The sequence below is a fragment of the Ctenopharyngodon idella genome, chromosome 20 (assembly GCF_019924925.1).
Source record: "Ctenopharyngodon idella isolate HZGC_01 chromosome 20, HZGC01, whole genome shotgun sequence".
NCBI classification, from domain to species: Eukaryota; Metazoa; Chordata; class Actinopteri; order Cypriniformes; family Xenocyprididae; genus Ctenopharyngodon; species Ctenopharyngodon idella.
The window spans coordinates 8,457,810-8,481,658 of NC_067239.1; the positions used below are offsets into that span (position 1 = coordinate 8,457,810).

A 23,849-nucleotide genomic window follows, 5' to 3' on the forward strand; every position below is an offset into this window, starting at 1 on the left:
CAAAATATATTAAATAAATGTATGCATGGTAAATAAACCTACTGTATCTGAAAAACAAGTTTATTTAATTTGTATCTCTGTAGTATTTGTTGTATTGTTTGTAATTTCTTTTTAAATTTCTTTTTATAACAACAATTATATATATTGGTAATTATGCCCTTTGAAGGTTATTGGACACTGTGAAATTTTTGTTCTTTAAGTTTGTGACAAGCACAGGGTTTCTACAGGTTTCATCAAATCTAATTTAATGCTTTTTAATGCCAATTTTTTAATGCCATATATATATATATATATATATATATATATATATATGCCGCTGTCGATAGATGACGACATACGGTAATTAGAAAATTCATCATGTCACTGTTGTATTCGCATTCTGCCAAGTGTCAGCCCTTTACATTTGTTTGCTTCTCTGCTGCTACCCTTTTGCTCACATAATATTTTAATACAGCCAAATTTCCAATAAAATTGTTTCATCTATATATTTTTTCTGTTTTTGTTGTCAGACAATATGAAATGGTGACTGAAACGCGGCCCATTAAGATTACATACAGGGCTCGACATTAAGCCTTGTCATGTGGACACGTAAATCGGTCATTCACTTGTACGAGTAAAACAGTTGCTTGTCCAGAAAAAAAAAATAGTATTTTTTTTGTGGTGGAAATATAAATTTGTTCTGAAGCAATATCCTTTCAGAATATTGCAGCTTTGACATATGTGAATCTGCATATTTTTGATTGATTACAACTGCATTAAATAATGTTATGGGATTGTTTTAAAATACAAATATGAAATGTTGGGGGGGAAATGATACTTTTAAAAATGAAACTAAACCACTAGTAGGTGGCGGCAAGTAACCGTCTTAATGAGTGGGTCATTGATTCATTCATTCAAACGATTCATTCAAATGGCTAATTCATTCAAGAATGAGGCAGTTGTTTATGAATGGGTCATTGAATCTTTGACTCAACCGATTCGTTCAAAACGCTGAATCATTCAGTAATGAATGAGTGTTGTGCTTTGGCTCTGCTGTGATCTTTGTTTGAAACTATTTTCGCTGATAAAATAGAACAAAAACAGTCAATGTTCCTTCTAAAATGTAAGTGGCTTAATATTAACTACTTGTTAATTGAACTGTTGTATGAAATCAGTGTCACGTTTTTAATCGTGATAGTAGCCTATTTAGGAAAACAGCATTCTTGGTCATGTGGTTTTGCTTACCAGTATGAAGTTATAAAAACTCTACATTTTGAATTTTTACCGCAGTATGTTTAACAGTTTCTTTTTGTGTGTACTTCGCTCATGTTTCCATTTCTCCTCGATGGTGCACGAGCCTCAACAGCGCAACCTTGTTATCGTCAGTACATTATACAGCCTATTAGGCTATTATCCACTATCGATCCCCACTAACACTAAATGTAATAAAATAAGACATACTCGCGTTTTGGTGATTCCCAAGTTGCTGTTTTTTTTTTTTTTTTTTTTTGGTATTGATGTTTTAATCAGGTCCTTGTCCGGTCGGGAAAGTAAAATTCGAGCACTGACATGTTATAACAGCACTAAAATCCTGATTTATAATCGAGACGTTGTCTGACAAAATCACCATACACATAAGACAAACATTTGCATTGGCTATATGTACACGTAAAATGATCACTCAGGTTAGAAGCAATAGTATCTATTTTATTTGTTCTCTGACAGCGCGCACATCCTCAACTGAATGCGCTGCTGAACCAGAGAGGTGCGCCTGCGGCAGGAAAGCAAGATCTCGCGCTCGTGCGGTAGTACCGGTGGGTCTCGGAAGCTAGATCAGGTTAACAAATCGCTATATTCGTCACAACGCGCTACCTTAGAAAAAAGTCGCAAAAGGGGTCTGAAAAGGCGCTAAGTTGGCAACACTGATGCAGCCTACTGTCTACAGGTCCCAGTGCGCCGCTGTCCAAAACGGTGTTACGGCAATTTTGCATCGGCCGGAGGCAATTACCAAACTGGTTCCGTGTGCGTATCACACCAATGTACATATTTTGCGATAGCAAATCAAAGTTATTAACTATTTAGGCTTTATTCAAAATAAACTGGTAGTATTGTTTTTCTTCAAAACTATCTAAAAATGTAATGTCTGTAGAAATAAAATTGAATGCTTTTTAATGCCATTTAAGGCCTTAATTTTCGCAAAATCCATTTAATGATTTTTAATGCTTTTTAATGCCCCGCGGATACCCTGAAGCACATAAAAAATATTACTTTTTTCATTAGAGTAATAATAAAGAAACTGTCCTACATTCATTAGTCTCAAAGTGTAGTGCTTGGAAAACTGCAACATCACCAAAAAAAAAAAAAAAAAAAAAAAAAGAGAGAGAGAGAAATTAATAAATGTATAGGCATCGGTATCAGCGAGTACTAGAAAAAAAGTATCGGTACTTGTATTCGGTCCTTAAAAAATGGTATCGGTGCATCCCTAATTATGAGAAAATTTAAGTTTTTTTTTTTTACCTTGAATGCATATAAACCTATTGTAAGAAACCTCCAAAACAAAATTAGGAACCTTCAAAATGGCATAATAAGGGCACTTTAAGGGTGCGTTCACACTTGTAGTTCGGTTTGTTTGGTCCAGATTTGGTCCTGGTCCGATTAGCTTTCAGATTGGCAATTTTATCACAGAACCAAATGATACCGAACCTAAAGACATAGGGATACGTTCACAACCTGATTGGTCGGATTTTATGACGTATTGCCTATATTGAGACAGAACTTACCGAACATCCAAAACAATGCTGTGAATTGAGATAAATGCCCTTGTTGTGTGCGCGTAGCCTGCATATGATGGTATTTTGGTCAGCTGGGAACTCGTGAAGAGCTTATAAAATGTGTCAAGGAGTCAAAACAGCGGCAGGAATCCCTCCGTCACACACACAAACGATCTGCTGCGTGGAGATGCGCGTCTGATGTCTGTGATGGGCAAACTCGCGACTATGACGAGAAAAACCGATATGCTTGAGGGTTCAGTCCTTTTTAGGGTCTCATCTTTCTGTTTTTGGTTTGTTTACATGTCTTTGGTCCGTGTTGCATATCATATATGATATTCATATGTCATTCGAACCGCACCAGAGTTCGTTTGGAAGTGGACTGAGACCCATCTTTTCAGCAGTCAGTGCTTCTTCAGTGCGCACCAGGGTTTGGATGGCAGTGTTCACAAATGTTCAAATGAACCGTGCTAACAGATCAGTCGCACCAGGGTTAGTTTTAATCGAACCAAACTTGACAAGTGTGAACACACCCTAATACATCCTGCAAAATTATATAACATCCTTAAAAACAAAGGTTCCAAAGGAGGGGTTTTGCAGCAGTGCCACAGAAGAACCATTTTTGGTTCCCCAAAGAACCTTTCAGTGAACAGAAAACAAACTCTTCTGAAAATGCATAAACAAATGATTTTTGATTGCTTCGTGATCTCCTGATGTTCAGTGTATTCTTGATTGGTTTCTTTTACCTCATGCAATCTCTCCCTGTTGGCATCTGTGCAATTTGACTTTGAATTTGTATCAAACTACCACAGAGTTTGATTGGATGGAAGGCCTTTGATGTTAAAGGATTAGTTCACCCAAAAATGTGAATTCTGTCATTTATTACTCACGCTTATGCCGTTCCAGACCCGTAAGACCTTTGTTAATCTTCAGAACGCAAATTGAGATATTTCTGTTTAAATCCGATGGGTCCGTGAGGCCTACATAGGCCAAAAAAAACAAAATAACAAATTATTTAGTGATGGCCGATTTCAAAGCAGCTTTGGAGCATTATGAATCAATCAGCGTGTCGAATCCGCAGTTCGGAGCGCTAAAGTCATGTGATTTCAGCAGTTTGGCGGTTTGACACGTGATCCGAATCATGATTCGACACGCTGATTCATTACGCTCCGAATCTTCCTGAAGCAGTGTTTTGAAATCGGCCATCACTAAATAAGTCGTTATTTTGTTTTTTTTGGCGCACCAAAAATATTCTCGTTGCTTTATAATATTAATATTGAACCACTGTACTCACATGAACTGATTTAAATATGTTTTTAGTACCTTTATGGATCTTGAGAGAGGAAATGTCATTGCTCCCTATGTAGGCCTTATGGAGCCATCGGATTTAAACAAAAATATCTTAATTTTTGTTCCGAAGATCAACGAAGGTCTTATGGGTGTAAAACGGCATGAGGGTGAGTAATTAATGACAGAATTTTCATTTTTGGGTGAACTAACCCTTTAACATTTAGGCCTTCCATCCAATCAAACTCTGTGGTAGTTTGATACAAATTCAAAGTCAAATTGCACAGATGCCAACAGGGAGAGATTGCATTTTTTTTTTTTCCCTTTTAAAACTATGCACAATTAGATACTTGCATTTTAGTATTGTCATTGCTTTTTGTCTTTGCTGTCTGCCACCGTATAAGAAAAGATAAAGATTAACATGTTTTAGGAATAACAGAATGTAAAATGTAGAAGCCCTGAATAATGTTTTTGATGCCAACCTCAACCTCAGTAAGGGAGTCACAAGTGCAGTCCCGGGGGTCAATTGGGGTCACGCTAACACACACGGATGGAGCCGAGCGTTCTGCAGGGTACACCGGCTGATGGGGTGGGTTCTTCAGCAGATGGTTTAAACTGCCATGGGTGCCATTATTGGGAGCAGGAGGAACACCCAACAAATCTAAAGAAAAATAAAGAGAATTGCATTGCTGTTCTTAGCAGATGCTTTTTAAAAGCAGAAATCATGTTATTGGGAGGCAGCCAAGAATAGCCTATATACTGTAGCACATGCTAAGCTAGGCTTTAAAGGGATAATTTACCCAAAAATGAAAATTCTGTCTTAATTTACTCACCCTCATATCCTAACTGACTTGGATGACTTAGTAAGTCTTTCCTCTGCGGAACACAAAAGAAGACATTTTGAAGAATGTTGGTAACTAAACTAAACTAAATTTTGGTTTCCATTGACTTTCATTGTATGGACAAAAAAATATAATGGAAGTCAATGGGAACTGAAACTTAAAAACTCAAAATATCTTCTTTGTGTTCAGCAGAAGAAGAAATGCATACTTGATTGGAATAACATAAGGGTGAGTAAATAATGACAAAATGTTCATTTTGGTTAAATTACCAAGATGCAGCATCCATCTATGACATCAGGGCTGCCAACTTTGGTTGCCTGGCTGGAGTGAAATTTTGATGACATTGGATGAATCAATAATATCCCCTTATTTGAGGTTTTAAGGATCCAACAATTCTTTTTAATTTTGTCTTAATGCAACTTAACCAAATACTTCACCCTAATGTTATACTAGATGCACTTTTTAGAAACTGTCCAAATTTGATATGTTCGCTGATCAATGTGTATATGGGAATAAAAGCCTTGAGTGTTCATCATATAAAGTGATCGTGACTTTGATTAAACCACTCAATTCATATGGATCTCTTTACAAACATTTTGAAGCTTTTGGGTAAACAAACTTTCAGTGGAGAGATATAAATCTCTCAGCTTTCATTAAAAATATATTCAGTTGTGTTTAAAAGATGAACTAAAGTCTTGTGGGTTTGGAACAACATGAGAGTGAGTAATGAGAGAATTTAAATTTTTGGATGAACGAACCATTTAACATATATGCTGGTTAGCTTGCAAGCTAATATTGACAGCTAATAGCTAACAGCTAACAATTTCTTACTGACTAATTTATTAAAAAACAAAATTCACATTTACTTTTGTAAGCTCAACATTGTACGGCAGAAAGGCATAGTATATTGACGTACATGTTATAGTATATAAAAAGTGTTGTAGGATATACAAAGCTTTTTTGTCCACATTTTTAAAACAGACAGTTTAAAACTACTAAATTATAGGTAATAAGGAGAAACAAAGGCACAATCTAAGTGTTGAATCTAAATTATTGTTTTCATTTCTCTCGCTATGTCTGTTGTGACATGCACATGTATGCACATTTTGAAGTTATAGCTACCTGTAGTTCAATCCGGTTATACAGCATCTCACAGAAGTGAGTACACCCCTCACATTTTTGTAAATATTTTATTATATCTTTTCATGTGACAACACTGAAGAAATGACACTTTGCTACAATGTAAAGTAGTGAGTGTACAGCTTGTATAACAGTGTATATTTGCTGTCCCCTCAAAATAACTCAACACACAGCCATTAATGTCTAAACCGCTGGCCACAAAAAGTGAGTACACCCCTAAGTGAAAATGTCCAAATTGGGCCCAATTAGCCATTTTCTTTCCCTGGTGTCATGTGACTCATTAATGTTACAAGGTCTCAGGTGTGAATGGGGAGCAGGTGTGTTAAATTTGGTGTTATCACTCTCACTCTCTCATACTGGTCACTGGTAGTTCAACATGGCACCTCATGGCAAAGAACTTTCTGAGGATCTGAAAAAAAAAAAGAATTGTTGCTCTACATAAAGATGGTGTAGGCTATAAGAAGATTGCCAAGACCTTGAAACTGAGCTGCAGCATGGTGGCCAAGACCATACAGCGGTTTAACAGGACAGGTTCCACTCAGAACAGGCCTCGCCATGGTCGACCAAACAAGTTGAGTACACATGCTCAGCGTCATATCCAGAGGTTGTGTTTGGGAAATAGACGTATGACTGCTGCCAGCATTGCTGCAGAGGTTGAAGGGGTGGGGGGTCAGCCTGTCAGTGCTCAGACCATACGCCGCACACTGCATCAAATTGGTCTGTATGGCTGTTGTCCCAGAAGGAAGCCTCTTCTAAAGATGACACACAAGAAAGCCCGCAAACAGTTTGCTGAAGACAAGCAGACTAAGGACATGGATTACTGGAACCATATCCTGTGGTCTGATGAGACCAAGACAAACTTATTTGGTTCAGATGGTGTCAAGCGTGTGTGGCGGCAACCAGGTGAGGAGTATAAAGACAAGTGTGTCTTGCCTACAGTCAAGCATGGTGGTGGGAGTGTCATGGTCTGGGACTGCATGAGTGCTGCCGGCACTGGGGAGCTACAGTTCATTGAGGGAACCATGAATGAGCAGAGCATGATCCCCTCCCTTCGAAGACTGGGCCGCAGGCCAGTATTCCAACATGATAACGACCCCAAACACACCTCCAAGATGACCACTGCCTTGCTAAAGAAGCTGAGGGTACCTAAACCCTATTGAGCATCTGTGGGGCATCCTCAAACGGAAGGTGGAGGAGCGCAAAGTCTCTAACATCCACCAGCTCCGTGAAGCTCTGGTGAACTCCATGCCCAAGAGGGTTAAGGCAGTGCTGGAAAATAATGGTGGCCACAGAAAATATTGACACTTTGGGCTCAATTTAGACATTTTCACTTAGGGGTGTAATCACTTTTGTGGCCAGCGGTTTAGACATTAATGGCTGTGTGTTGAGTTATTTTGAGGGGACAGCAAATTTACACTGTTATACAAGCTGTACACTCACTACTTTACATTGTAGCAAAGTGTCATTTCTTCAGTGTTGTCACAGGAAAAGATATAATAAAATATTTACAAAAATGTGAGGGGTGTACTCACTTCTGTGAGATACTGTGAATGAAATGTTAGTAAGTGCATAATTATAATGTGAGTGGGAATGCTTCTTTCGATTCCATTAAACAGTAAAAGTCTGCTAGCATCCAAGCGGCCCAAATTAAACTCTACAAAGTCCCTTCAAAGTTAAAGACAAATTGGGTCATGCTATTTTATTTTGCATTGTCTTGTTATTTGCCATGATATTTTGTTGGGTAGCGTGAGGCAGAGCCTGAAAGTCTGAGTCCATGTGAGAGTTAGCAACCCTATAACATCTTGGTGACAGATACTATTTGTGGCCTCAAATACTTTTTCAGGATGCTTACATATAATGTAACTAGAGCGAATAGAGAAGCAGAGTGGATAACGAAACCAGACAGTATGCAACAGTGTCGGGGAAGCTTTGAAACTGCAGGCTGTCAAGTTACAAATTTAAAGTAGTTAATCTACAGTCAATCTACACTTTAAAAAGTACTTAGCTACACCTAACTAGTATTTTTTTTTAAATATAACAATAAGATGATCAAAGCAGTATTTATCTGGCACAGACAAGACTCGTTTGGGCTCTGTGAAGGATGTCGTCAGTGTTCCCGTTTTGCCGTTTGAGGTCCTGGAGTTTGAACTCATTTGGGCTCTGTGACAATCAAGATGCAGTTTGACACGGGTTCCTTGGTGTACCCACTCCATAAGGGACTACTACATTTTCACTCTACTGCTCATGCTGCATGGATTTTTGGTCAGATAACTGTATATTTCTCACTCCGGACTATGCATTTGATTCTGATACCATGATTGTCTTTGATGTTTGCATTGTTTCTTATATCATCCTGTTTTTATTGTATTTATGTTTTGATTGTAAAGCACTTTGAGCTCTGGAAAAGCAACATATAAATGAAACATTATTATTATTATTATTATTACAGCATCAACTGCAGGCCAGGGGCTAACTGAAACATGCTAACCAGCCATCAGGCATTAGGCAAACCCCAGTCCTGAGGGTCTCCAGGAGGATGCTTGAGGATATGAACCATAACACTGGAATATCTGATGAATATAATGAAAGAAACTTCTTTCAAAAGTTCATAAAACTAAACAGAAAACAGAACTTACCACATAAGAGGTTGTAGACTTCAATGTTCTCGAAGGGAGCCACAGTCGTCTTATAATGGATTCCTGGTCCATACCCGATAAAAATGGCCTGCAAACAGTAACATTTAGTTAACTAAATCACTCTTAAAAACAAACACGTAGTTTACATTTTGTTATCTAATTCAATGGAAATTAGACATTTTTAAAGTGTGGTTTTAGTGTCCAAGTACTATTTGGAGCCCCTGGATATGTCAACAAAACACCCACAATAGCTCCAAAAACACAGACCACAGTTAAAAATAACAAAAAAACACTTATTTTGATTTCTATTGCAGTCACTGTGAGACACACATTCCACTCGCCTCTGGCTGAAACACTCAACATTTGAGCAGTGGAAACTAGACTGATCTCATTTCCTTGACACCAAGTAACAAAGATGAAAATGATCTTCATTCTTCCTAACAGGAGATTTCACTTTCACTAAGATGGCCCAAAGTAAAGCCCTTGTCAGAAAAAAAAATATCCCTGTGTTTGTCACCAGTTTGTGCAATTTACCTCAACCAGTTAGATAATTGCCTCTTAAGAGTTCCTGTAAGATGTTTTCGTAAGCCCTACCAGCTGCATTAGACATTCCTAGACAACCACATAGACCGGGGGCACAGATGGCTAGAAGTACAAACACGTCACAGACATAAACAAGACTCTGTCAGAGGTCCAAAATGTGGCTAGAGTGTGTGTTTAAAACTGTAATCTGAACACCTTCCAGTTTGAAGGAACTACTAAGTGTGAATCTGGCTATTCTCAATGGACAAGAGTTCATTTAAAGGGCATGTCTGGATTTTTCTCAGTTTTTGTGGAAAGACCCAGGGTATCATAATCCCCATTCATGGGAATTTACCCAGATCCTTTAATATGAATTCAGTATAATCCCCAAGTACTTGGTCTCCTAAACCTCATTACATTCCAGCACAGAAGCATTTGAACAGAGCCTCAAGCAAAAACTGAAATTAGAAATGCTTATTGGTGTCTATGACAGATTTAAGCAATATTTTCTCTGGATTTAGGGGATAATTTTGTGGATGAGGGTTTATGTTGATGGTGTGGAAGGGAAGCTAAAGTAGAAGAAAATGCTGGAGCAGCCATGAAAAGTAACTGAGAACTTATGAGTCAAGTCTGCCAACCATTATTTTCTTCAAAAAAAACAAAAAAAAAGGCACTGAGACTAAACAAGTAATAACTAATAACTAAGGCAGCGAATATTTACACTAAGTGCAAATAGCGATAGATGCTATTTACACTAAGTGAAAATGGCATATATTTTTTTAGCAATAGATGCTATTTACACTAACTCTTTTTTAAAACTTGAGTGGCCCAACCAGACATTGGTGGGCGGAGCTAGTGTAAATAGCGTTTGCCAACAAGGGACGCTATTTGCACTCAGTGTAAATAGACACTCAGAATAACTAAATCATTGGGAAGGAAGGCTTTTAAACCACCCCCGTCGACACAATGGGTCACGAACATCTGCTAAAAACAAGATGACTGTGCTTGCTATTTGTTTTATTTACTTAATTGTATAATACAAGATAAGTGCTTTGAATATGACAGTATTTTAAAAACCAACCTGCATACTCTTGAAGACATTATCTGAACCATGGAAGCCACCAGTGCAGTATTTAATTTCACTCGGTTTGCTGTTGACCAAGGTGGGGAAGAAAAAATACTTTACAAAAATTCTGAACAAGTACATGCCAGCTTGAGTGGTTATAAAAAAAAAAAAAAAATCTTCAGTCACACTTTATTTTGATTGTCCACTTCTATTTACTTTTCAACTACAGGTCAACTAGCAGTCATTAGAGTATTAGTAGACTTTCAGCTTAATATCTATTAACACTTTATTTTGATGCTCCCCCAACAGACATTCTAAGTAACTTTCCAACTACATGTCAAATTATTCTACTAACCCAAACCCTAACCTAACAGTCTACTAATACTCTAATGAGAGTTAGTATGTCTAAAGTGGCCTATTGAAATAAAGTGTAACCAAATCTTCAAATGCTTTCAAATGCAAATCGTCAAATTCTAGTTACCATTTCGAAACAGAATGGTTTGCATATTGATCAAAAACTTCAAAAAGTTAAACACATCAAGTATTATGCATGCTTTAATACTTGTAGGATATTGATTTCCTTCATTATCGCACTCATTTTGACATGACAAGCGTCAAACTCACAGTGCTGCTTGCCACTGCGGCTGCATGTAGAGATGTGCTCTTTCTATACGGATGCTATTTGCAAAGTGAAGCCGTTTGGGGAGGTGCTCTTTCAGATACGGTCTCATTGGCTGATCAGGATCTCTGCACTTCAAACAGAAAGAAAAAAGGAAAGAATAAAGGTTTCAGCATGATTAAGTAGAAGATGTGGTCTATAAGTGAGGTGTGGGGATGCTGTGACAGGGTCATACCGAAAGGTTCTTCACCAGACCTTCATAATCAACTGCCAGATGAATACAGGAAAAGAGAAGAGATGGATCGTTTGACTTACATTTAATGGACATAACACTTTTTAGAAATGGGCGTTTCTTCAACTATGAGCACCACATTTTACACTCTCTCATGATATTTACACTACCGTTCAAACTTCTGGGGTCGGTAAGATGTTTTTGAAAAAAGTCTCTTATGCTCACCAAGGCTATATTTATTTGATTAAAATATTGTGAAATATTATTACAATTTAAAATAACTCTATTTTTCTATTTTAATATATTTTACAATGTAATATATTCCTGTGATGCAAAACTGCATTTTCAGCATCATTACTCCAGTCTTCAGTGTCACATGATCCTTCAGAAATCATTCTAATATGCTAATTTGCTGCTCAAGAAATATATTTTATTATTATTCATTTTGAAAACAGATGTTCAGCTAAATATTTTTTTTTGTGGAAAATGTGATATATTTTTATTTCAGGCAGGATTCTTTAATGAAAAGGAAGTTCAAAAGAACAGTGTTCATTTGAAATTGATTTTTTTTTTTGTAACAATATAAAAGTTTGTACAGTCACATTTGATAAATTTAATGCATTCTTGCTGATTTTTTTTTTATTTCTTTCAACAGAAAAAAATCTTACTGATCCCAAATATTTGACAGTGTACATACATTTTTTATATTGTTTTTACATATTTCATCTCAAGTTCTTCACTGACAATATTGTCTCCTTGGTAAACAACACTAACTTAGTTACAATTATTGTAAGAATTGGGAAAGATTTTATATTTTAAAAAAATATAATTATATTATATAAGTTATATATGTTTATATAATGATGTATTTAGATCATCATAGTTTTTCTGTAAAAAATTTTATACAAAGAATTATGTTTTATATAAGGGTATAAAAATAAAGTTTATGTGTGGCATATAAAAATAGCCATTTTAAAGATAAAATGTGAGTTTTATACCGCAAACCTGCAAATATTACAGCAAACCTGCAAATAATCAACTACTGCAAAATGTTTATAGTTGAAGAAACACCCATTAAACAAAAAACAAAACAAAAACAGACACACAAGCACAATTGTGTGGCGTGCCAAATCTATCTGCTTACAGGAGAAGAACTCATCAGGCACACGTCTGGGCCGGACTCTCGCTGCAGGGCCCTGGATGACAGTGATGTCATCAATGTTATCCAGATAATCGGAGACATACGCAGCTTTCTTACATGACGCTTCTTCCATCCCTGCATGTTTTATAGACAGAGCAGGACAGAAGTATTCAAAATGAATTAATATTTCACAGGTTGCACATTCAATTTTGTTCATAAATTCATGATTTATTCACCCTCCTGTCAATGCAAACAAGTACGAATTCTTTCATTCACAAAACAATGTTAGTAAATGAAGTGAGTAAAGTTTTGGGTGAACTATTGATTTAAAACAGTATTAAGTCAACTGTAGTATTATAACATTCAACTTTTTTTTCTTTCACTGAAGTGTCAAAGAAAGCATATAATTCACTTACAGTAAAGGCTTATAGCAAAACCTCCACTTCTCTCATTATATTCTTGAGCGAGTACTAATTAAGCATCAGTGACGCAACTGAAGAGCAGCACATCAAAACATACAAGCTCAATATGCATTCAATATCATTCCAACCACAAACTCAGAGCGGCACATACAATTAAAAACCCAAGAGTCAAAATTAGCATGCTAGGAAGCCTCATGGCACACTTCAAGGGCAGAAGACACATGTGCAATCCCACACACGCCTTTAATTTGCCCCAATCGCAAATGAAGACACGCGTCAAACAGATGTCACTGCTGAAGAACTTCTGAACTTAGGTGGGAACCAGTGATATTTTAGCATCAAGATATAATTTTTAGCTTTAATTTTTATTTTCTGTTTGTATTTTAATTTGTTAAGTTTTTAGTAATTTTGTTTTGTGTATTAGTAAGGGATTTCTGAGTTTCTCTGTTTGCTTTTGTCACACGTATCTTGCCTGTGTTCGTTTTGTATTGTTTTGCAAGTGTTTTAATTCTGTTTCCTGGGTTTGTACTCATTTATATGGTCTCTCATTAATTTCATTATCATGCGCACATGTTGTTCATTTCTTTAACTGGTTTGTTTGTATTTAAGCTCTGTGTTTCTTTCAGTTGATTGTCTGTTCTCGTCGGGTTAACATGGTTGTTCTGTTCCTGTTTTCAAATATAGATTGTTTTTGTTTTAAATAATTAGTGTTAATTAAATGTAACTGCTATGAATAGATCCTGCTTATCTCCATCTTGTTTGCAACCAGTATTGTCCAGTGTTGCCAATTTAGCAATTTTGTCACAAGCAACTTCTTGGACAAACCTTATCTAGATTCTTATTCTGGATTGAACGCATCTTAATACCAGGTGGTAACTGGGCCTAAATGTTGCTAGATTACATCATAAAGGCAATTTGACTGATCATCAGTGAAATTGCCTTTATGATGTCATCTAGCGACATTTAGGCCTGGTTTTTCCACCTGGTATTAAAGGGTTAGTTCAGCCAAAAATTAAAATAATGTAATTTATTACTCACCCTCATGCCGTTCCACACCTGTAAGACCTTCGTTATTCTTCAGAATACAAATTAAGATATTTTTGTTGAAATCCAATGGCTCAGTGAAGCCTCCATAGCCAGCAATGACATTTCCTCTCTCAATATCCATTAATGTACTAAAAACATATTTAAATCAGTTCATGTGAGGACAGTGGTTCAATATTAATTTTATAAAGTGACAAGAATATTTTTAGTGCGTTAAAAAAAAAAAAAAATAACGACTTGTATAGTGATGGCCGATTTCAAAATATTGCTTCAGGAAGCTTCAGAGCGTTATGAATCAGCGTGTCGAAACAGCGGTTCGGAGCGCCAAAGCCACGTGATTTCAGCAGTTTGGCGGTTTGACACGCGATCCGAATCATGAAGCAGTATTTTGAAATCGGCCATAACTACATAAGTCGTTTTTTTTTTTTTTTGGCGCACCAAAAATATTCTCGTCACTTTATAATATTAATATTGAACCACTGTACTCACATGAACTGATTTAAATATGTTTTTAGTACATTAATGGATATTGAGAGAGGAAATGTCATTGCTGGCTATAGAGGCCTCACTGAGCCATCGGATTTCAACAAAAATATCTTAATTTGCGTTCCGAAGATTAACGAAGGTCTTACGGGTGTGGAACGCCATGAGGGTGAGTAATTAATGACAGAATTTTCATTTTTGGGTGAACTAAACGTTTAAGATGCGTTTTGGTTGATTGGATCACGAGTGGACAAGAGAGACACATACCCGTTTCCACCTGGTATTTTAATCCGTCTCTTTTGTCTACTTTCAACCACTTCTGTCCTGATTTCTTTGAGGGGAGGGTCTATGGGCGGGTAAATGTATGGACAAAATAAACTCACGCATATAAACATGCCCGGAGATGATGGAAAAACATACAGAGAGCATTAGCTTTCATTTCTGCTCTGATAGCCACAATACCATGCCGAATGCTGTGAAGAAATCAGGAATGGTGAGAGAACATTGTGCCTGCTACGTTTTTGTCTTCAAACCAAACTTGGGTCTTCAGCTGACAAAGATTAAATCCCATCTGCTGCTCATAATGTTTACGCGTTAGGTCAGTAGGTGGTCTTTTGTGGCTGTTCGAACACATTCAACCGCATGAGCGTTTCCACTACGAAAGCAATCCGGTCTAATTCGTTTTCGACTACCTCTGGAAGTGGTCAAAAGTGGACAAGCTCAAAACGTTTTACACCCTGTTTACACCTGCATCACACCTGTATCCTACTTGTGATCCGATTGACCAAAACGCATCTTAACACCAGATGGAAACAGGGCTTTAGCAACCAGTTTTAGGTACTTTAAATTGGAAGCAGTTGGCAGCACTGGTATTGTCATTTTCATTATTATTATTATTAAATATGTCTATATAGGGTGTTTTTTGTAGTTATTTTAGTACATCAAGATAAACAATAAAAAAATAGTAATGTTGCCTTGGCATCTAGCTGACATAAAATAAGTTTTATTCAAGTTAAAGTTTATTTTATTTAAAAGTAACAAAATATTTTTACGGTTTTAGTTTTAAGGCTTGTTCACACCAAGGACAATAACATTCTAAATGTGAAAGAACAGAGTCTACACCATAACTATAACGATAACGGCACAGAGGAACAATTGTAACATGTTAGCTCCAAAGTAAATGAAAAAGAAGTTTCCAAAAAGTACAAATTACAATAGGACTTATTAAATAAAACAAACTAGAGATGAATGATTGTAACAGTGTGTATAACACAACAATACCGGACAATGACTGAAAGGAAATGAGAAACTTAAACATGGTGATGAACTAAAAGACTAACAGGTGTGATCGTTAATGAATGTCTATGGTAACAAATGACAGGCGGGAAACTAGAACAAAGGAATCAGGTAACTGAAGAAAGACAAACTAGAAGTCCATGAAAATGAAACTAACTGAAGATAATCGTGACAAGAATATCATTGGAGCCACTTTCAAAAAAATTTCGCATCTGATGAACAATAAAAACATTGACAGCCAATCAGAATCCATCCTGTTTTAAAGAGCGCGAGCATTTAAAGGGGCGGAAGACAAAACTGCAGCACGCTTATGTTACGTTGATGTACACATTAATATAGTTATCGTTATAGTTATCTTTATAGTTATTGTTCTCGGTGTGAACTGGGAATACATGGAATGCAATAAATATTTACTAATGTCGGATTGAGTGTTACATATAGTAAAAGTGAAAAAATAAAACTTCAGATAAAAAAAAACATCAGTTGAAATGATTGAAATGCCAAATAAATAATATGAAATGTCAAAATACACTTTATTCAATGAATATCTTGTGATCAGAAAAAAAATAAATAAATCACCACCACATTTTCCTTAAAAGGGGCCTTTTACCCCACTGTACTCTACAGCTCCTGCCATTACATGTTCAAATTCATATTTGGTTAAAGATGCACTATGCAGGATTTTCCCAAAAAAATAATTTATAGACTCATACAAAAATAATCCCTCTCAATCATTACTTATGATCCACTAGAACTGTGTGTTGGTGTTTGTGTATACAGAGACTGTATTTTCTTTTTTTATTCTTCTATTGCTGTACTCGGGATTTTTCTGGGCTGCAGGCTTTGGCCTGTGGGTGTGTCGTCTTTGTCTGAAGCTCGGGAAGCTCCGCTAAGTTGTCATGTCTCGACACAAAAACAATTTGCTATTGTATTGCTTTGTCAACTGCTATCTGTAACTTGACAGATTACTAGGCATTGTCAGTTTTTATGATAATTATTATTCATTGGCAGGCTAGACTGAAGATGGCTGGTTACACTTTATTTTGACGGCCCTCTTTAGACATTTTGTTGCCTACAAGTAACATTCCACCTACATGTCAGTTAACTCTCATTAGAGTATTAGTAGACTGTTAGGGTTAGAGTTTGGGTTAGTAGAATAAGTTGATGACGTACTTGCAAAGTTACTTTCATTCAGTAGAATGTTGGGGGAGCATCAAAATAAAGTTTTAGCAGATATTAAGCAGACAGTCTACTAATACTCTACTGAAGAGGCTTTCACAACAGGTATTTATTGGAAGTTATAGGAACTAGCCACCAGGGTGGTTCCCCAATAACTAAATTTTCCCATTTTCCTGGTTGCATTTGCAACGTCAGAAGGAACTCTAAAGTGATTCAAGCCGACCAACAGCAACTTATGAATGATAAACACAATAAAGCATCACAGTACTTACCGTGGTCAGAGACCAGAACCAGGTTGACACATTTGTGCAACTGTCTTTCCTTGAGACCGTTCATCAACAAGCCAATAAGTCTGTCAACATTCAGTAAAGCCTCAATTACCTGCAACACAAAAATCAATCACAATTTTGAATGAAAACTTTTCACCAGCACCACCATACTGATTATGTACAGTATTTAGGAGTGCTAACACCAAACAACATAAAATACTGGCTTTTACGTTTCTTCTTTGCAGTCGTGAGAGCAAACCATTGATAGGAGTTATATCAATCATTGCAAATTGTCTTGTATTGCATGCAATTCATCAACAAAAAAAGCAACAATGACCAAGTTCATTTAATGTTTTCTTAAATCAGACATTTGCCCCTGAACTAAACAGAAATTGAAGTTCGTCAATTATTTTGCACATGTTGTTTGTCTTCAGTTTACCTGGCTACTCATTGGTCCATATTTATGACCGGAAGCATCAGGCTCTTCAAAGTATAAGGTGTAAAAGTCTGGCCTAAAACAGAGTATATACACTGAAAAAAACTAAAAATAACTGATTTTATTTAAATCACAAATATTATTTAACATCACTTATTAAATAAAAAATTATAACAACGAAACATTTTTAATGGTTAAATAAGGCATAAATACTGTAGCTCTTTATGGTAAGAATTGCAGGTTTTTACAGTCTAGGAAGAACAAACAAAGTCAATAGGCCTAATTTATGACAAATAAATGTAAATAAACATTATAATAAACAAATAAATTACCTTTCTCCTTTGGGTAAATGCAACCATTCAAAGATTTGTGCAATCCTCTTTTCAAAAGGAATTTCCCTTAAAAAAAAAAAAAAATACAGTATATCTTTGCTCTGAGTGTTTCAGAAGAATATTAAAAAGTATATGAATTCTGTTTGAGTTCATATCTTGAGGCCCATCATTTAAATCATATAAACTTTGTTTTCCAGCTTTTGATGGCTGTTACTAAAAACCCTGATATATTCTACTGGGTTCAGCAGAAGCCTACATTCAGTCATATTATGTGTGTAACCTGCTTCAAAGGGTTCAAAAGGTTTTAAAAATACTGTAATATGAAGTGTTGCTCTTAATTCCTAGTTTTTAATGTGAATTATAGTCAGTCCTTTTGTAATTTTAAAATGCTAAAATCCAGTTAATAGTAAAGTTAAAACAATGTGGTATTGTAAATGTCCACCTCTTATACTTCATCCAGAAATTTGGGTATTGTCCATTGACTTTCACATCGGATCCAGGCCAGAAGCAAGTTGCCGTTTTTAGTTTGTTTCTCATGGCTGTGAGCCAAACCTAAAGACAATCACAGGATGAACGAGAATGAGAGTGCTGACAATAGATTAAGTGCAGAAAAGATAAAACACCACTTAGAATAATAATAAAAAAAAACACCTGCAGAGAAAGCCTTAGTCAACTGAAAGTTAAAAAAATAAAAAAATAAATAAAAAAGGCAAATGTGTTGCATATTGCAACAGAAGTAACACATTACTGGTACCAACATTCTGCAATTCTGCTTTATAAAATAACTTGATTCATGTTGAGGCAGTTATTTTAGTATCAGTGATATAATATAATACTTTTTGTTAATATTTTGAATGAGTTTCTATAGTTATATTTTAATTTTAATTTTAAGTTTTAGTAATTTTGTTGTGTGTTTTAGTCATTTTTATTATTATTTTTTTGAATATGGCTATATAGTTTTTAGTCTTAGTTTATTTAGTTTTAGTTATTTTAGTACTTCAAATTAAACTAAACAAATAAGAAATGTTGACTTGGAAAAAGATTGTTTATATATTATTTTATTTCAGTTTCATATTTATATTATTTCTAGTAATGAAAATGTTTTTTATGGTTTTAGTTGACGACAATAACCCTAGGTTAAGGAACTGGAAATCCAGCTTCATTCACAGTTTCTTTGAAAGAACACAAGAACAAAAACACTAAAAATAGTCGCTACTACACTGTGTTCCACGTTATTATCCAAGTGACACATCAGTAGGATTTCAGTACAATAAACATTTTTTCAAAGAAAGTGTTTGTTTGTTTTATTTCTTTATATCTTTTTAGATAACCGGTATCAATCTCAGACAGGTTTGTTGAATAATTTGCCAGGTCTTCTTAGAAACTTGGAAACCCTACTTAAAGAGGTTGTTCCACATCATTAAGCAAGTCAGTTCTCATGCAATATAGGTAGGGATGCACGATATATCAACCACCATATCAGGATCGGCCGATATATGCTAATTTTTAATGTTATTGTTATCAGCCCGATAATAAAATTTGGCTGATATATTAAAGCCGATAAATAATGGATAATTTGCTTTAGCTGAGACACTTCAGATGTGCACTGTTCACAATGATGGTTTTGAATTGCTTGAAATATGATTGAAAATCCCATCAAAAGGAAAATACAGTTAAGTACAACGTACAGCGCAAGTCTGTCATATAGGATACAAAAAATTATAATGAGAACATTATAATTGTGAGCTTGGGGCATGGCTTTTAATGGGGAGACTTTTGGTTTTGTAATCAGGCTCTCAAAAATTATATACAAATTTGGATTTATATTTATTGGCCAATATATCGGTTATCGGCTTTCAAATATAAAGAATTATCGGTTATCGATATCGGCCAAAATGTTCATATCAGTGCATCCCTAAATATAGGGAGGAATCAAGATCTTTCTGAAGATGAAAAGCATGAAATGGTGCAATGTTATGCAAAAGGCATGAAAACATCTAATATTGTGTGAAAACTGAATGGAGATTATCAAACTATCATAAAATTTGGATTTACAGCACAAGAGAACTCGCTCAGATAAAGGCTCATTAAGGAAAGTTTGTCAAAAAAAGTAATTGTATTAAAAGGACAGCTATTAAAAAACAAACAAAAAAAAAAACACTGTTGAGCAGCAAACAGGTATTTGAAGCTGCTGGTGTCTCTGGAGTCTCAAGAACCTATCCATGCAGGCTCCATGCATTTTGTGCATAAAGTTGCATTTCAGCCACTCCTAACCAAAGCTCACAAAGAGAAACATTTACAGTGGGTGTAGAAATACATTTTTAAACAGTTTTATTGCTGTAGTGTTTTTTGCAGCATGGGGTAGTGTGCTGTCCTGAATGAAAATCCTTTTATTTCAGAAGGCACTATCCTTCTTTTCATACCATAGCAGAAAATGGTCAGTTATAAAGTCCACATATCTTGCAGAAGTCATTTTGACACCCTCAGAGACCCTAAAGGGACCTTCCACCTCACTTCCCAATATTCCAGCCCAAATCATCACCCGCTAGCTCCTTGCTGACGTTGTAGTCTTGTTGGAACGTGGTGGCCACTCATCAACCATCCAGAAATCCATCCATCTAGACCAAGGGTATTCAAACTTGGTCCTGGAGGGCCACTGTCCTGCAAAGTTTAGCTCCAACCCTAATCAAACACACCTGAACCAGCAAATCAATTCATTCAGAATTACTAGAAGGCTAGAGGCAGGTGAGGTTTATCAGAGTTGGAGCTAAACTCTACAGGACAGTGGCCCTCCAGGACTGAGTTTGCCCACCCCTGATCTAGAACAACCATTGTAGTATGGCATTCATTAATGAATAAAACTATTTACAAAAATGAGTCTTTGTGTATTTCTAAACTCACTGTAAACATTTCTTTTTGTGAGCTTTGGTTAGGGATGGCTGAAATGCAACTTTACGCACAACTGCCAGCCTGCATGGAGAGCTTCTTGAGACTCCAGAGACACCAGCAGCTTCAAATACCTGTTTGCTGCTCAACAGCGGCTTTTTTATAGCTGTCCTTTTAATACATTTTTTTTAAGCCTTTATCTGACCAAGTTCTCTTGTGATGTAAATTACTCACAAATCTTATGATAGTTCGATAATCTCCATTCAGTTTTCACACAATATTAGTTGTTTTCATGCCTTTTGCATAACATCGCATCATTTCATGGTTTTCATCTTCAGAAAGATCTTTCTTCCTCCCCAAGCATGAGAACTGTGACTTGCTTAAAAATGTGAAACAACCTGTTTAAGTAAGGTTTCCATTTACCTAAGAAGACCTGGCAAACTATTTAACAAACCTGTCTGAGATTGATACCAGTTATCTAAAAAGATATGGAGAAATAAAACAAACAAACACTTTCTTTGAAAAAATAAAATCTGAATGTTTATTGTACTGAAATCCTACAGATGTGTCACTTGCATAATAATTTGGAACACGGTGTATAGTAAAGTACACATGGTCATGAAGAAGCACTAAATTCAAGCATGCAAGCCTACATTTAGAAACCACAAAGCCATCTCTGTAATTACTGTAAAAGGCAATATATAGGATGGATTCTAACCCAGTCTTCAAGGTAACACAGGCTACCCATGAGTATGAATGTCTTGCACATTTAAGAGACCATTAGTTAAATTTTTAGTCTCAATTGGCAACAACTGCCACTTTTCTCAAGCAAATCTCTATATCTCCAACTAGAAGCCCTCACACTGCAAATATTTCAGCACCATGGACGGGGCAAAACAAAGGCGTGTAGCTGAAAGTTGAGCACAAAAACTAACAAGAGGGACAAGTGTTCCCAGTGAGGAATTTAAGGAAGTTCAGAAGCCCTGGTTGGCACCAAACAAGAATCAAAATACATCCACACAGGATGACCATTTGCTTCATGTTTGATTGCAAACATGAGTAGGTTGCAGTGTGTTTAACATCTGTGCACCACCCTTCATTACCCTCAAACAGCTTGGTGAGCTCTAAAGATAATGATAAGGGTGGTAACAGAGGATGGGTGTAACTTTCCTCTTGTCCCACACTGATACAGGAAGCAATCTGGATGATTTCTACCTCAAGAGCCTGAAGAAAGTTCCACTCTATCACTCTTTACCTTGGCAACAACAGAACAAATGTGAGATGATGAAACGGCTCTATCAAGTTCTAGAGTGATTTGTCCAGAATAGTGTGATCCAAAAGAACATCAGGATTCTTCAAGCAGTGCCTACCAGAGGCTCAATAATGGGTCATAAAACAAGAATGTGAAAGAATGTGTAACTGAAGAATTTCCAGGTTGATTTAGGTTGGCATTGTCTTTCTGATGAAGCTGGTTGATCAGAAATCCCATGTTAACATAAACATAATGCGCTGAAGACAAGTTTGCTCTGGGTTGATAAACTCTTGAAATACAAGGTAAGGTCACCAGCATATTGTGTTTTAGATCTTGGTCCCTATACGTATCAAGACCATACCGTTATTGCAAAAATATGAAAGATTCTATTTAAGTATTTTTTTTCCTTTTTTTTTTAAATGCAAGGTCCTTTTTTAAATTAGGATGTAAAGTTCACACTACAGGCTTTAATAACTACTAGTTAGTTTTCCTCCAAGTGATACAAAGGAGGGGCAGAACTGCAAACACTGGGTCAGAATCTAAAAAAAAAAAAAAAAACTCAGGCAGTTGAGAGTTGATATACAATATATATCGCTTTATGTGAATGTACTGTATATATGTAGACAGTGCTGAGTAGATTACTCACAAATTGTAGTCCACTACTGAATACAAATTACATAATAAAAATTGTAGTAAGTAACGTAATCTACTACACTACACATATTAGGTAATATAATATGACTTTCTGATTACTTTTGAAAAATATATTTTTGGAATCTGACTGCGTAATTATTGCATAAAGATATAGAGAGCTTATATAGAGAGTTGTGCAATAATCACTGCTGATGTCCTAACTTAAATCAGTGCATATTGATTTTTTTAGGTTTCATCTGTGTGCATTTACTCACTGGTTCACCCAGGTACCATGAGGGGTTGAATTTCTCATCAACTTTCAAACTGAAAGAGGCATTGCGAGTGACATCATACATCTTATTGTCCACAATTCCATGTGACTCTGGATATAGACCCTGCAAACAAAAACATTATACTCATTAGAAATCAGGAAAAATCAAAGAAAAATAACTTACAAAACTGGGAACTGGAAAATGGAAATGGAACTAACAGTAATTGACTAAATTTTTATAGAAAAAAGTGACAACAGGTTCTGAGGTTCAAATAATAAGCTAGAGAGTCGCCCTGCAGTCTCATTTTTGATAATCAAAATTACATATTTAAACGTTTTTTTCTGTGAAAATAATTTCTTTATGCCTTAAAAAAAAACAAAAAAAAAAACTTGAATGTAACTGTTCACCCTTGCTTCATTTAGTATACGCAGATCTATGAATAGGCAAACTAGCCCCCGCCTCCACTCAATCACACCAGTTCGGACTACCTGATCCACTCGGTAAATATTGGTTTATTCAGTCATATGTTTGAACCAGAAACTTATTCAGAGGAAGAAGAGAAAGAGTGAACTATACATGCTTCATCTGTTGATGACACTATGAGGTATGCCTCGGCGTGATTGCATCTGAAGCATGTGTGCAGCTATTCCAATTCTGATTGCTGCTACATCACCTTGTGACGCATGACAGTGCAGAAATTATAAAGGATACTCGGAAAAATGCAGCGTTACACAGTGTCTACATTAGGCTAAAAGCTGTCTACAGTGAACGCGACAAGACGACCGTTGGAAAGCACTTGGACTACATCAGAAATAGAATGGGGAATCCGTTTACTGTCGGGAATTTGTCACGTCGCATTCAGTGTAGACACCGCGCCGCTCGCGTCCGGTGTAGACACAGTGTTAGGTTCTGAGTCTTCAGCAAGTACTCTGTGTATGCTGATTGTCTTATTTGGATTCGATTACCATGCAGGCACAGCTGTCTCCTGCTTATATCAAGCCAATTCTCTTATCAGTAAGCAGAATCAAGCTAGGCCAAGCCATCACTGTTGAAACGGTTTAAAAAATTGTTGGGACTCATCCTGTGTCCAACGTGATTCCTTTTGGCTTTCTG

General features: G+C 36.2%; 1 protein-coding gene across 3 annotated transcripts in view; it reads right to left on the reverse strand.

The window, feature by feature from the left end:
• enpp1 (ectonucleotide pyrophosphatase/phosphodiesterase 1) overlaps positions 1-23,849 on the reverse strand; it is an 83,923-nt gene that overhangs the window by 25,476 nt on the left and 34,598 nt on the right. For all 3 annotated transcript variants that reach the window (XM_051875080.1, XM_051875082.1, XM_051875083.1), the window contains 11 exons: positions 22,740-22,859; positions 18,136-18,245; positions 17,694-17,759; positions 17,365-17,437; positions 16,929-17,037; positions 12,236-12,367; positions 11,095-11,126; positions 10,865-10,992; positions 10,256-10,325; positions 8,653-8,740; positions 4,517-4,695 (listed from right to left, as the gene is read on the reverse strand). In XM_051875080.1, coding sequence (XP_051731040.1) covers positions 4,517-4,695; positions 8,653-8,740; positions 10,256-10,325; positions 10,865-10,992; positions 11,095-11,126; positions 12,236-12,367; positions 16,929-17,037; positions 17,365-17,437; positions 17,694-17,759; positions 18,136-18,245; positions 22,740-22,859 — 1,107 coding nt within the window. The remainder of the gene's footprint in view (positions 1-4,516; positions 4,696-8,652; positions 8,741-10,255; positions 10,326-10,864; positions 10,993-11,094; positions 11,127-12,235; positions 12,368-16,928; positions 17,038-17,364; positions 17,438-17,693; positions 17,760-18,135; positions 18,246-22,739; positions 22,860-23,849) is intronic.